At 45.2% G+C, this 13,495-nt stretch overlaps 1 protein-coding gene across 1 annotated transcript in view; it reads right to left on the reverse strand.

Moving 5' to 3' along the window:
- Nucleotides 1-13,495, reverse strand: part of ARFGEF1 (ADP ribosylation factor guanine nucleotide exchange factor 1) — a 232,892-nt gene that overhangs the window by 34,385 nt on the left and 185,012 nt on the right. The window contains exons 26-29 of the mRNA XM_040354367.1: nucleotides 12,751-12,902; nucleotides 11,574-11,746; nucleotides 8,038-8,198; nucleotides 5,455-5,585 (exon numbers count right to left, since the gene is read on the reverse strand). Coding sequence (XP_040210301.1) covers nucleotides 5,455-5,585; nucleotides 8,038-8,198; nucleotides 11,574-11,746; nucleotides 12,751-12,902 — 617 coding nt within the window. The remainder of the gene's footprint in view (nucleotides 1-5,454; nucleotides 5,586-8,037; nucleotides 8,199-11,573; nucleotides 11,747-12,750; nucleotides 12,903-13,495) is intronic.

Genomic DNA, 13,495 nt, shown 5'->3' on the forward strand with positions numbered 1-13,495 from the left:
ACTTCTAGGCCCCCTCATACTTAACTGAGCCCGATCTTGATGCAGCGTTGTGCACAAGAGCAGATGCTCTCCTGGCTCTCTACCTCCTCACTGGGCAAACTGATGGCAGTGGGAGCCATTGGCTTCTGTTGCCGTCAATCAAATCTTGTGATGAGGGAGGGGCCAAGGCATGCTGCCTGTCTCTATAAATGCAGACAAGGCGACTTGGGAGCGAGCCTGTACGAGTGGGCCCCCCCCCCCCCCCCCGGCCCCCCCCAGAAAGCGGCTTTCTATGGCGGGAATTCACTCATAAGAAGAAGCCCACAGAGCAATTAGTATGACACGTTTATTATTTTAATTTAAATAAACTAACTTTTTTTATATAATTTTAAGGTCTATTAGAGCACCATGTTACGCTAACAGCAAGGCTTTTGGCTTGAGTTGATGGCACCAGTTTGAGAGCATTCAAAATTCGCTGACAGGTACACTTGAGCTGGGTTGGCCTTCTTATAAGCTGAATTTCACATAATCAAATGGGTTTTGCGTTGCCATAGACCAGTGGTTCTCAACCATCCTAGTGCCGTGCCCCCTTTATAAAATTTCCGAAGTTTCGGGGACCCCCAACAGAAAAAAAAAAATTGTAGCGTGGCAAGTAATTTGCTCCCCTAACCCCTTCCACTCCACAATTTAGGATGTACCACGCTTTTTTATCTCCCTATCCTAATTTTTTTTCCCCATCTTTCTCTCTCTCTAGCCGTATTTCTTGTTCTCTCTTATATTCTTTTTCTCCCTTTTTCTTTGTTACTCCCCCTCTTTTCCTCTCCCTTCCATGTATTCTCTCTTTATTCCTTCTCTTACTCCTTGTTGGGGGGGTGGAGGGAATGGGAAGTGTAGCCATGCTGGAGGGAGTTCTGATTAGCCAAATTAGGTGCTCTTGATCAAGGTCATCTGCTGATCTGAGAACTTTAGTGGGGACTTTAAATGGCAACTATAATCACAGGAAGTGTTACTCACTGTGTCTCCGGGTTCATGGTGTCTCGCAGGAGTGACCCTTATGCCAAAATCAGGAGTTGGGGTCTCCTCCAGCCCCTCCTACTTCACATTCCTCACCAGTCAGCTGACCTCTAGTCTCCGCCCCACATCCATGCCATGAACTGAATGGGCAGCTGCAAAGAGGCCGAGTGGGCGGCCGCAGGCTCCAGGAACAGCCCTGTTGGGCGGCCACAAAAACGCTGGGAATGTGGCGTGGGCTTAACAGCCTGAGATTTGGTGACCCCTGGCAAATCATCATTTGACCCCCAAGGGGGTCCCGACCCCCAGGTTGAGAACCATAGACATATGAGAATGCAAAACCTGCCAAAAGCCTACAAAACACCCACCAACACAGGCTCAAACAAGATATGATCTAATGTTTCCTGAATAATAGTTCTTCAAACATCCTTTTGCATCTCATTTTCTCTACAGTTCTCTTGCTTAATTTGGCCACAAATGTTCAGAGGTGGTCAAAAAAGAAAAACAAACAATTAAAGGAAAAAAGTTTGTAAGCTCTGGAGACAGTCTCTTTAGATATAGGCATGAGTCAACACGTGACAAAATGGTAAATACAGGTGTGTATGAATGTAAGATGGAGCAGTCCTAGCTGCTTGCTGATTTAGCTCTTTGAGCATCAATTCTGGGGAACGCACTTGGCTATTTCAGCAAGTAATGGGCAAAGCAGTTGAACAGCATGTGATGATCCATTCTGTTGCACATGGCAGAATGAGTATAAAGTGTACACCCCAGGAATACTGCTCAAAGGGTTCAATAAACACTGAAAGTATTGGGTGGAACAACAGCTCATGCTCTTGGCACTACGAACAGCAAGTGGAAGTCAAAATCAATTGACTCTGACATTTATTTTAGAAAAGAAGAAAGGGATCACAGAGGGTGGGAAATAACACTTTGTGCATGAACAGAAAGCACTACCGACTCCAGGCAACGTTTGAAAACTATCAGCAATATTATACAAAAAATGGTATTGGTGAAAAATAGGATTTTTACAGCTTACCTGTAAAATCCTTTTCTTGGAGTACATCATGGGACACAGAGCCTCAGGCCCCTTTCAGACGTCCGCTCCGTCTGTCCGTTCATTACAAGTCCGTTAACGGACTTGTAATGAATCCCTATGGGGACGCGTCCGTTAGCGGATGGAGCATCCGCTAGCGTCCGCGTCAGTCAGGTTCCGCTTTTCCGAACGGAAGAAACCCTATTTTTCTTCCGTTCGGCGGAGCGGAACTGATGCAGACGGACAGACGGTCCGTCTGCATCAGGTTCCCCATAGGGGACAGCGGAGCAGAGACAGGGCGGTCCCTGCACTGTGTGCGGGGACTGCCCTATCCGCCGACAGCTGAGCGGGGATCCCCGCTGAGCCGACGGAGACACACGGAGCGGAACCGGGAAACGGTCCGCTCCGTGTGAAGGAGCCCTTAAGTATTTACTTAATGGGTAATAGGCCACCTTCAGGTGTTGACACTGGTAAACCCTAATTAAGGAAGTTTACTCCCAATCTAACCTCTCCTCCTTCCAGGAGCACATCATTTTTTGTAGCAAAGCAATATATCTAAATCCCAAAAGAGGGGAGGGACCTCTGTGTTCCATGATGTACTCCAAGAAAAGGATTTTACAGGTAAGCTGTAATAAAAATCCTATTTTCTTTATCGTACCCACTGGTCCCATCTGAGGGAGAGAAAAAATACCCTTTTTAAAGGATCTTTTGACCTTGTAAGAATCTCCTCTCCACCTGATGTGCAAGCCATGCACGGACTGAGCTCTAGTGAAGATGACAGAGTATGGTAAGTGCATAGACTCCCTCTTTTCCTTAAGGGAAGAAATACATAGATATTTAAAAATATCCAAGTCTCTTCCTTACCTTATCATTGCCGCAGGATTTTACTGAATTAACAGAAAAAAGTCCAGCTTTCACCCATCACCGCGGGCTTTGTTTAGCCAAACCTTCAAGGACGGGGTCCCTGAAACAGGGTTCCACTGCCTTGGGCCATGTATAGCACCCCCTCAGGAGTTTTAGGTAATTTTACAAAGACCTACACCCTGGATTTCTGGGGTCCAGCCCTACAAAGAGAGGCATTACAGGCCAAACCTCATGCTTCAGATATGAAGTCCCAGGTACCATCCATTTAGGCCTCAGTGGCAATGTGGTTGGATCTGGCTTCTTTTTATGGAGGAATTTAAATCCAGCATGGATCCCTCCTGGAGCTCTTCAGAGTTTTTTAGCTATATTTGCTGGGTTCAAAGGCTACATAGAGGTATTTCAAAGATAATTTCACCTCTGGGAACATGTTACATGTTCCAATGATGCAGCCACTGCCCGATCCCGGCTCCCCTGTGAAAGCAGTAGGGGGAGAAGTTCCCTGTACTAGCTGTCACTTTTTGAAATCAGCTCGGCCATGTGGCCACATCATTTATTCTGTGTATGAATGAACTACAAGCCCCATGGTGCTGTGGTAGTTCACGGATTCTTCCTGTCAATGTATCTGCTTGCCCGTATGGAATGCATGAGAACCAAGCTACTCAGAAAGATCTGCAGGAGACCTGCATGGCACCAGTGATGTGCTGATTGCTGGTGCAAAGCTTTCCAGGCACCAAAAAAAAGTAAATGCACATCTTTTTACCTGCAATAAATGTGCATTTTGTTTTTTTTAAAGTGAAACTTACCCTTTAAGCTGGGTACACCCAAAAAAAATCGATTGAAAACAGACGGTTTGGCAAGTGTGTAAAGCTCCTCGTCAGACTATGTCGAACAAGCATGCTGCAAAACCAGCATCTGATCAGAGCAATTGGCTTATCAGTGCGTTCTGGTCAAAGGCAATAACCCTGTCAGAACACAACAGCTTGGTGGGGAGATCACTGCACTAACATCGAATGTCGATCTAAGTTTTTTTTTTTTTTCATTTCAGTCCGCTGGGTTAAATTAAAAGTGAAAAAAAAAGAAAAAAAAATGATTGTGTGTTCCCAGCATTAGTCATGAGGAATTAGAATTAACTGACCTCCTCCAGGCATCTGGCTGTCAGGTTGGATGGATAGTGAACATACATATGGACTTTTTTTTTCTTAAAGTGAATGTAAAATCTAACAATCAACCCCTCTTATTTGTGACCCTTTAAAATATTTGTTATATCTGATCAAAAAGTGTTAAAAAAACAAATTGTGGATCATGTAAAAAAAAAAAAAAAAAAAACAGCTGTCATGTGCGCAGATCCTGTGATAACTCATGAATCTAATTGGCCCTCTTAGTTCTTATCTTGGATGAAATAATAATTACTGTCTAGGCTGTAGAGATAGTAGAGCGGCAGGGTCTGAGTAGCTTAGTAAAACTGAAGCACTCAGAATCTGGTGCAGCTGTGCATGATGGCCAATCGGCTAACTTCAGCTTGTTCAATTAAGCTTTGACAACAAGTCCGCGTTCACATTGGGCATGCGATTTGACATGCCAAATCGGTGGCTATTGCTGGCAATAGTACCGTCTGAATAGGTGCAATGCCGCACCGATTCCCAAAAGTAGTTCCTGTACTACTTTTGGTGACTTTGAGGTCATTTGAATACATATCTGTACACAGAAGTCTGTCAAATCACCCCTGAAGTCGGACTGCATTGCTGGTTTGAAATTGTGCGAGTTCAGTGTGAATCTAGGCTAAAACCTGGAAGTCGATTGGTTTCTCTGCAGAGCTGCACCAGATTTTGCATGATCCAGTTTTAGTAAATTCCCCTCACTGGGTAGGACTGATACCACTCAGTCCACAAAAATGCTGTGTGTTGCCAGTCCACAACAGAACTTCGGTACTGAAAGGCCTTCTAGCAGATCAATGGGTATTTTCAATGCTTGCAGGGTCTTGATTCCACATAAGGTAATGTACATGTATTTTAGAGATGTACAGTCTCTTTTTTTTTGCACTTACATATGCTTTAAAGCAAAGTACAATATGTAACGTGTGGCACCTCATAGCAATCAATGTTAATAAATCTTAATTATCTAACAAATCGCAATGTGCATGGCCTTATTCTACTGCCTGTTTTGCCCTACATTGGCCAATCTGCCTAATATTTCCCCGTGCAGGTTTTGGTCAGACTGGCTGCTAAGGGATAATACAAAGAATTCTTAATGTAAGTACTTTGATATGAGCTGCGTGACACTATTCTATTCATATTTTTCAATTGTGCAGATTCTGCTTAGATAGGTAGTATATAAAAAGCCTATTTAGACTGATTGTATAAGAAAGTGAAAATGCAGTAGCTCCTTGCACATAATAATTTCACTTTTGCCAATGACATGAACAGAAATTTGACAGGTTCCCGAGATATAATGTGCCTGGCATCAATCCAAATGTCCAAATGAAAAAAGATGCTTAACATGTTAGAAGAAATACACAAATGCAATACTATAAAATACCTTAAAACTGAAATACAAATACGGATTGTTACCTGGTTCTTACATCTAATTTGCATCTGTTGATGATGCAGGACAACTCAAACAGAATGGGGAACCATCCTCTCACCCAGACACGGTCCTCAGGAGCTACATTCATATCATCGCTTGTATACTCCTTGAATGCCTGCAAAAAATACATATATTCTTCTGTAAGATAGAAGCAGATCTGCAAGAATTCATAATGTGCACTCACTAACTAGTAATCCTATGAACTATAGCTTTTTATAATGCTTTGTGAACAAATAAGCAACACAAGGGCTAAAATACTTTGCCTTTTCAAAGAAAATTATGCTCTAGATTCACTCAAGCGTTGACTGCAATTAGTCATGTGGTATCTGTTGAAGGCTGGTCCTGACTTTCAGCAGGGATCACAAACCTTAGATTATGAGAGCAGAATCTTCTCTAAGAAAGGCAAATGTTTTAGGCGCTCTTTCATTCTCAATCCAGTCAAGCAAGAATAAGCATTGTTTAAAGGCCAAGTTCACTTTTAGGAAAATGTTGCATGTTCACTGTTCGGAACATGTTCCTAAGCACTACAACCCCTCACGCCCAGAGTCCCCTCATGAGAGTGGGCAGGGGGTTAATTCACAGAGGTTTGTGTATGAATTAAAGGAGAAGTACAGCCAAAGCTCATTTAGCTGGGTTTCTCCTGTGAATCAGAAGAGTGCAGTTCGTTTTCACTCCTGTGACCCGTTTTTAGCAGAAAGCGGGCTGAAGCCTGCTCTTTGCTGACATCACAAAAGTCGGTCCAGGCTCCACGTCATCACGAACATGGAGTCGGGATCCACCAGATCCCTGGACCGACACCCTGCTCAGCCTCTCAGTGAGCCGCTGAGAGGTTGAGCCAGGCGCCCCCATCCCCTCCACAGCCCAGCACTCCAGTGAGTGAGAAGGGGGCAGAGCAGAGAGCTGCGACTGACAGTCTGCAGCTATCTGCTCACGGAGCTGTAAGAACTGAGCGATCGACTGTGTTGGATCACTCGGTTCTTAGTGTAGAGCCGATGTTGCATCCACCTAGGTAAGTATGAATTAGGGTTACACCGATACCACTTTAAGACAGAGTACAAGAACCAATACTTTTTAGTACTCACCGATTCTTTACCAACAATTTTTTATTTTAAAGAAGTTGTAAAGGCAGGTGTTTTTTTTTTATCTTAATACATTATATGCAATAAGATAAAAAAACTTTTGAGTGTAGCAGCCCCCCTCCCCCCCATGATCCCCTCAGCCATCCAGTACACTCCTCCTGATTGGCTGAGACAGAGCAGCAGCGCTGTTGGCTCCCATGGCTGTCAAAGTCAGTCAGCCAATTAGGGGAGAGAGGGGGTGGGGCCAGGTCGGGGCTCTGTGTCTGAATGGATACACAGAGCTCTGACTCGGCTTGGGTGCCCTCTGTAGCAAGCTGCTGGCCGAGGGGCACTCAAATGAGGGAGGGGCTAGGAGCAGCAAAGAGTGACCCGAGAAGAGGCGAACCGAAAGAGGAGCCGGAGAGCTGGGAAAGACGCAGGGGGACCCGGAGGATGACACAGAGGGGGACCTGGAGGATAAAATGGATAGGGACTCGGAGGAGGACACAGAGAGCCAGGAAGGATGCAGGGAACACAGAAGGGGACAGCCGGGGGTGATCAATGTGGCGGTGGGGCCAGTTACCAGCACCGATCTCCCTGAGAGAAAAGCTATACAGAGAGATCAGTGCTTTTAACTCCCCCCACCGCCGCACGATCAGCCCTGAGGCTGCCTAAGTATTGGGTCAAGCATCGGAGCATTTGCACAAGTACAAGTACTCCTTGCAAATGCTCGGTATCAACATCGGCGCAACCTTAGTATAAATATAAAAAACCCCTCTCTGTTCCTTTATTCTTTTTTCTGCCTTTCTTCGACTTTCATCTCATCCCTCTGCTCTCTTTTTTTATACTTCACTACCTTTATTTTGTATGATTTTGTATGATCGTTGTTAGTTTGTGCTGGCTGGTTTGGGGCCTGTGCGGCCTGGGGGGGTGGCCCTTGGGGGCGGGCCTGCCTCCTGCGGGAACTGGGACTTTTAGTGGGATGTGGGTCCTAGAAGTAATAGGCCAGATTAAGCCCCATTAGCGCACTGATGTGCCCTGGCCCGATTTTGCACTTGTTTTTTTGCACTTAACAGGACTGTGATGTTACGTTCCCACTGTGTTGAATTATTATTTCTCAACGAAATGTTAAGATTATTTTTCTGTATCCTTGTATGGAAAATTCTTTAATAAATACTATTGAAACATAAAAAAAAGAAAACCCATATTTTTCTTTTAACTACAAGTCCCGCCTGGCACGTCATTCTTGCAGAGGCACTGCAGCACAAAAACTCTAATTGAATAAAAATTAATAATATTCAAATATAAGAAAGGGGGGGGGGAATGCAGGGGAAGTTAATGTTCTACTTGTTTTGCTTTGCTTCTGTTAATCTACCAGTGAATAACAATAGCAACATTTATAATAATGGTGCAATTTTGAATAATTTTTACTGCAGGTTGAAAGCAGCTGCCATCATGGAAGCCCATTGATGTAATGAAACATGACAAATTCCACAGCGGAAACTATACCTGAGGCCGGTCAGATACATATTTTGCACAATGGCGGATGAGACGTATGGCTTCCATGCTGGTATCTGGGAATGCTGCATTACAGGCAAATTCAGACAAACATTTCACTGCATCCTGAAAAGAATCAATGGTGGCTGGAAAGTGCTTCTCAAAAACCAGTGCTGTAACAAAGAACAGAGCGACAGGATGCAAATATTTCTTACAACTGAATTCCGACATAACATATTGGTTATCAAGTCTATTTTAGTAAGACGTGTCAAATATGCCACAAATGGCCTAAAAAAATTAAAAGTCATCCAAATATTTTTTTCATGAGTAATATTGCCAGTTCTTCAACTTTCTCCCTTACTCTCTCAATAGGGGGACTTTCCTTCACTTCTTGTCCTGTAGATGCAACAGGAAGTATAAGTACATCTTTCCAGGGTGAGGGCTATGCTATCTATGTTATCACAGGAACAAGTGTTCTCATTGAAAGATTTTCACTCTAATCCTGCTCTGATGGCAACTCAAAATGTTGTATTTACCCTCTCTTTCATTCCTGGTGACACTGGTGATAATTAGTGTGAATCTCCCCAGTGGTGACACAGACCGCAATAAAGAAAAAAAAAAACTTGACTGTGATTATAATCCCTCACCAGTCTAATTAAAAAGACGAGTTAAAAAGACCTACACCGCACAGACTCCTGGGAATGTAGTGGGTGTAACTTTCCAGGAGTCTGTGCACTCCCCAGTCTCGAAGAATCATGTGACTTGGACAGTACAGGTGCTGAAACCTGATCTGAAACCTATTACACTGCTTGTGCAGCACTGAGCATGTGTGAGATCTGCACGGCTGAAATCCAGGAAGTCATACAGTCTGGCTTCATGATGCCCACACTTAAGATGGCCCCAGTCAATTTCTATTTTATAAAGTGTCTAAATGCTGTAACAACCTAACAAAACGGACCTTAGTTTACAGACTAACTTTACTAGAATACATTAAGCTTGCGTATTACAGGGGTATTTATATTTAAAAAGTGAAATTGTGGCCGGAACTCCGCTTTAAACTTCATATTTTTCCTCCACATAGCTATTATCGTGGTGCCATTGTTTTCCATTCTTATCCAGCTTTCCTTTCTATCATTTATTTTATGCCTTCATAGTTTTGGTGATGCATTAAAAAAAATATGCAACATTGGGAAAAAGCATCTTTATTTTATTTGTAAAAAACGTTGCCACGCTATGTAATAGAATTGCTGCTCGTAATAGAGTTGTCATTATAAATGGGATAAATTATAGAAAAATAAATAAAAATAAATTCTGCAAGACAATATTGCCAAGTTTGCATAAAAAATGTTTTGGTCCTTAAGGGATATAAAGATACAGTACGTGAGCTTAAGTGGTTAAATTTCAGGTATATTGGCTTTTAAAAGACTATTTGAACATCTTTTAAAAAAACAAACTGGCAAGGATTTTCTCCAATTAACATAGGAATAAAAATTCTATTGAAAGCAGTAGACTTTCTCATGTTCATGCATTTTTTACTAAGCTGGAAAATGCCATGCCACAGTCTTCAACCATGTGTGACCACCTTATGATTTTGCTTTGGTTCTACAGTTTTGACAAAAAACATACTGTAATTAGAAGACGACTAATGGCTTAATTGTCCGATGACAATTTCTTGTAGCTCAGAACCTAAGAATTTCCTTAATTTTAAGGTGTTAGGAATATTCTAAACAGCATACAGTAGGTGAAGCCGATTTTGTGTCAATCTCGCTCTCTTTCTCAGCGAGATTGAGCACCTACGAGCCCCATCGCGGGAGCCAGCGCCGAGCTGGCTTGCCGCGATGGAGACAGAGCCGTCATAGAAGCGACGGGAGATCCGACTTGGATTCCCGCCAATTCTACACGTGTGCGGCGTTTGTTATGAATCCTGAGGGGGAAGTCCCCGCCGGATTTTAAATAAAAATCCGGCATGGGTCCCCCCCTCAGGAGCATACCGGGCCCTTAGGTCTGTTATGGGTTGTAAGGAGAGCCCCCCTACGCCGAAAAAAACGGCGTAGGGGGTCCCCCTACAATCCATACCAGACCCGTATCCAAAGCACGCTACCCGGCCAGCCAGGAAGGGAGTGGGGACGAGCGAGCGCCCCCCCCCCTCCTGAGCCGTACCAGGCTGCATGCCCTCAACATGGGGGGGTTGGGTGCTCTGGGGCAGGGGGGCGCACTGCGGCCCCCCCACCTCAGAGCACCCTGTCCCCATGTTGATGAGGACAGGGCCCCTTCCCGACAACCCTGGCCGTTGGTTGTCGGGGTATGCGGGCGGGAGGCTTATCGGAATCTGGGAGCCCCCTTTAATAAGGGGGCCCCCAGATACCGGCCCCCCACCCTAAGTGAATGAGTATGGGGTACATCGTACCCCTACCCATTCACCTGCAAGAAAAGTGGTAAAAACACAAATAAACCACACAGTGTATTAAAATATTTTATTTTTCTGCTCCGGAGGCCGCCCCCTGTCTTCTTTATTAGCTCTTTTACCAGGGGGGGCTTCTTCTTTGACGTCTTCGGGTGGGTGGGGGCCGCCGTCTGGTTCTCTTCCACCGCCGGGGGGGGATGGCTTTTAAAAAAGCCCCCACCCCCCCGGCGGGTTTCCTCCGGCGTCTTCGGCGGGGCTCTTCTTCTTCCGCTATCCCGACGGGTCTTCTCCGCTATCCGGGGGGTCTCGCCGCTCTCCGCTGTTGACTCGTCGCACCCCGGTTAATATTAAATAAAATATTTTAATACACTGTGTGGTTTATTTGTGTTTTTACCACTTTTCTTGCAGGTGAATGGGTAGGGGTACGATGTACCCCATACTCATTCACTTAGGGTGGGGAGGCCGGTATCTGGGGGCCCCCTTATTAAAGGGGGCTCCCAGATTCCGATAAGCCTCCCGCCCGCATACCCCGACAACCAACGGCCAGGGTTGTCGGGAAGGGGCCTTGTCCTCATCAACATGGGGACAGGGTGCTCTGAGGTGGGGGGGCCGCAGTGCGCCCCCCTGCCCCAGAGCACCCAACCCCCCCATGTTGAGGGCATGCAGCCTGGTACGGCTCAGGAGGGGGGGGGGGGGCGCTCGCTCGTCCCCACTCCCTTCCTGGCTGGCCGGGTAGCGTGCTTTGGATACGGGTCTGGTATGGATTGTAGGGGGACCCCCTACGCCGTTTTTTTCGTAGGGGGGCTCTCCTTACAACCCATAACAGACCTAAGGGTCCGGTATGCTCCTGAGGGGGGGACCCATGCCGGATTTTTATTTAAAATCCGGCGGGGACTTCCCCCTCAGGATTCATAACACGCCGCACACGTGTAGAATTGGCGGGAATCCAAGTCGGATCTCCCGTCGCTTCTATGACGCGCTTGCTGGGATGTGCTGTCACTATTCCAGTGAGTGTGAGATGCCGGCGAGATCTCGGCACCCTGTCGCCGAGAATCAGCGCGACGCTGTCGTGCTAAAAGCACAATATCACAAACACCTACTGTATGTACAGCTAGCTCAGTACATGCGTCATACAAATACTCACTGACTATGTGCCCAGTGGTCTGAAATGCCAGCTCCACTATGCTCTCATCCTGGTCGGAGGCAGCCAAGTGAAAAACTGAGAATATGTTCTTCCAGCCTGAGCGAATGTTAGCAGCTTGGGAGTTTACCATCTGTGCAATGCAGCGGACGACCATGTCCCGGATGGTGGGAGACCTTTTTTGACAAACAAAGCACAAGCGTTACATGAGGAAGGCGACACGGTCACAGCTTTGTGAAACAGTTACAGTGTGCGCTATCACACATTTCCAGAAAGTTATCAAGAGTTACCTAAACTAATATAACCACTTTCACAATACTATATGTACCCCAATGCTCAGTACTTAATTGTGCCCTCTACCTCCACTTTCTTTAACCCATGGGCTTAACCCACCCATCCATGACCTACCCCCCCTAATTTCCCACCCATTCCCCGGTTTGCATTGCTAGTTTAACCTTAAAGTGGTTCTAAAGTCTCAAGGCTTTTTATCTTAATGTATACTATGTATTAAGGTTAAAAAAAACTTCTGTACTGCAGGAGCCCCCCCCCAATCTTACCCGAGCCTGATCCGATCCAGCAATGTGCACAAAAGCAGTGGCTCTCGCTGCTGCCTCCCACCTCAATGGGCAGTTTGAGAGCACCGGCAGCCATTGGCTCCCACTGCTGGCAATAAAATGCAGTGACGAGGAAACGGGTGTGGTGTGGTGTGGTGGGGCGACGGATGGGCGGGGTTGGGCCGAGTCACCTGCTCTTTGTCCATAGACAAAGACTGGGCAGCTCAGGAGCCAGCATGCATGGGTGCATTCAGGAAAAGTGGCTTTCCTTTGGGGCACTCACCAAAGAGGAGGAGCCAGGAGCGCCGCCTGGGGACAACCAAAAAAAAAGAAAAAGAAAAAAAGAGGATCGGGGCTGCTCTGTGCAAAACCATTGCACAGAGCAGACAAGTATGGCACGTTTATTTTGGTTTAAAACAAAATGAAGGTTTATAATCACTTTAACAGTGCATATAACTCACACCAATGTACAACGTCTACCTAATACACACTTCACTGCATTTTGTACCCAAGATGTATCTGTACCCATATGTACCCCCAGCTGCACACAGACCACCAATGTAGCCCACCTTTATACCTTAATAAAAATAACACTCATGATATACAACGAGTACAGTATCACCTACCTGTTCCTCTTCATGATGTGTTCAAATGGCCTTAAGAAATCTTTTTGGAAGCGGAAATTTGCAAGCTCCCCTTTTTCTAAAAATTTCATAGACAGCTGTCTCAAAGAATCTACTGCAAAGATTGCAACATCTTCATTAGGGTTGCAACCAACCTAGGAAGAAAACATAGCAAAGACTTTATTAAAAGGTAGTTAAATCTTATAGCTTGTTGTTTTTATATTCTAAAACTACCAGTAATGTATATGTTATATATACTGTATATATGCCCAATTAATTAAAATTCAACTTGTTAAAATGCTATGTGCATCCTTTAAGATATCCAAAGCTTCTTCTTTCATAGAATAAATACTTGGTGACCCTATCAGTTTGGCCAACGCTTTTACTGTCCCTTAGCTGCAAAGGCAGCGGCTGGTATTGTACACATGCCGTGATTCTTTGCTTTGGAATTATACTCTGTTGCTTTCGGCAAAACGCAACCCATTTAAGCGATGGCAATTATGCCACAACCACATGCAAAGCACATGGTTGTGGCGCACTAGCGCGTGGTTAAAACAGGCGGTAAATAGGTGATATAAAGCCTCCTCGTCGCCTGTCAAATGTGGCAAACAAAGCCCTGGATAGCCGTACAAATCTGCCTGGTTCGACCCCTTCCCCACTCTATATAAACCTAAGAAAAAAGTTTTAGGATTTAGACTTTAAGACAGAAAAAAAAAAATCTGGTATTCTCCTTGAGAAAGCACCCTCC

The sequence above is a fragment of the Rana temporaria genome, chromosome 5 (genome assembly GCF_905171775.1).
Source record: "Rana temporaria chromosome 5, aRanTem1.1, whole genome shotgun sequence".
In the NCBI taxonomy this organism is placed as follows: Eukaryota; Metazoa; Chordata; class Amphibia; order Anura; family Ranidae; genus Rana; species Rana temporaria.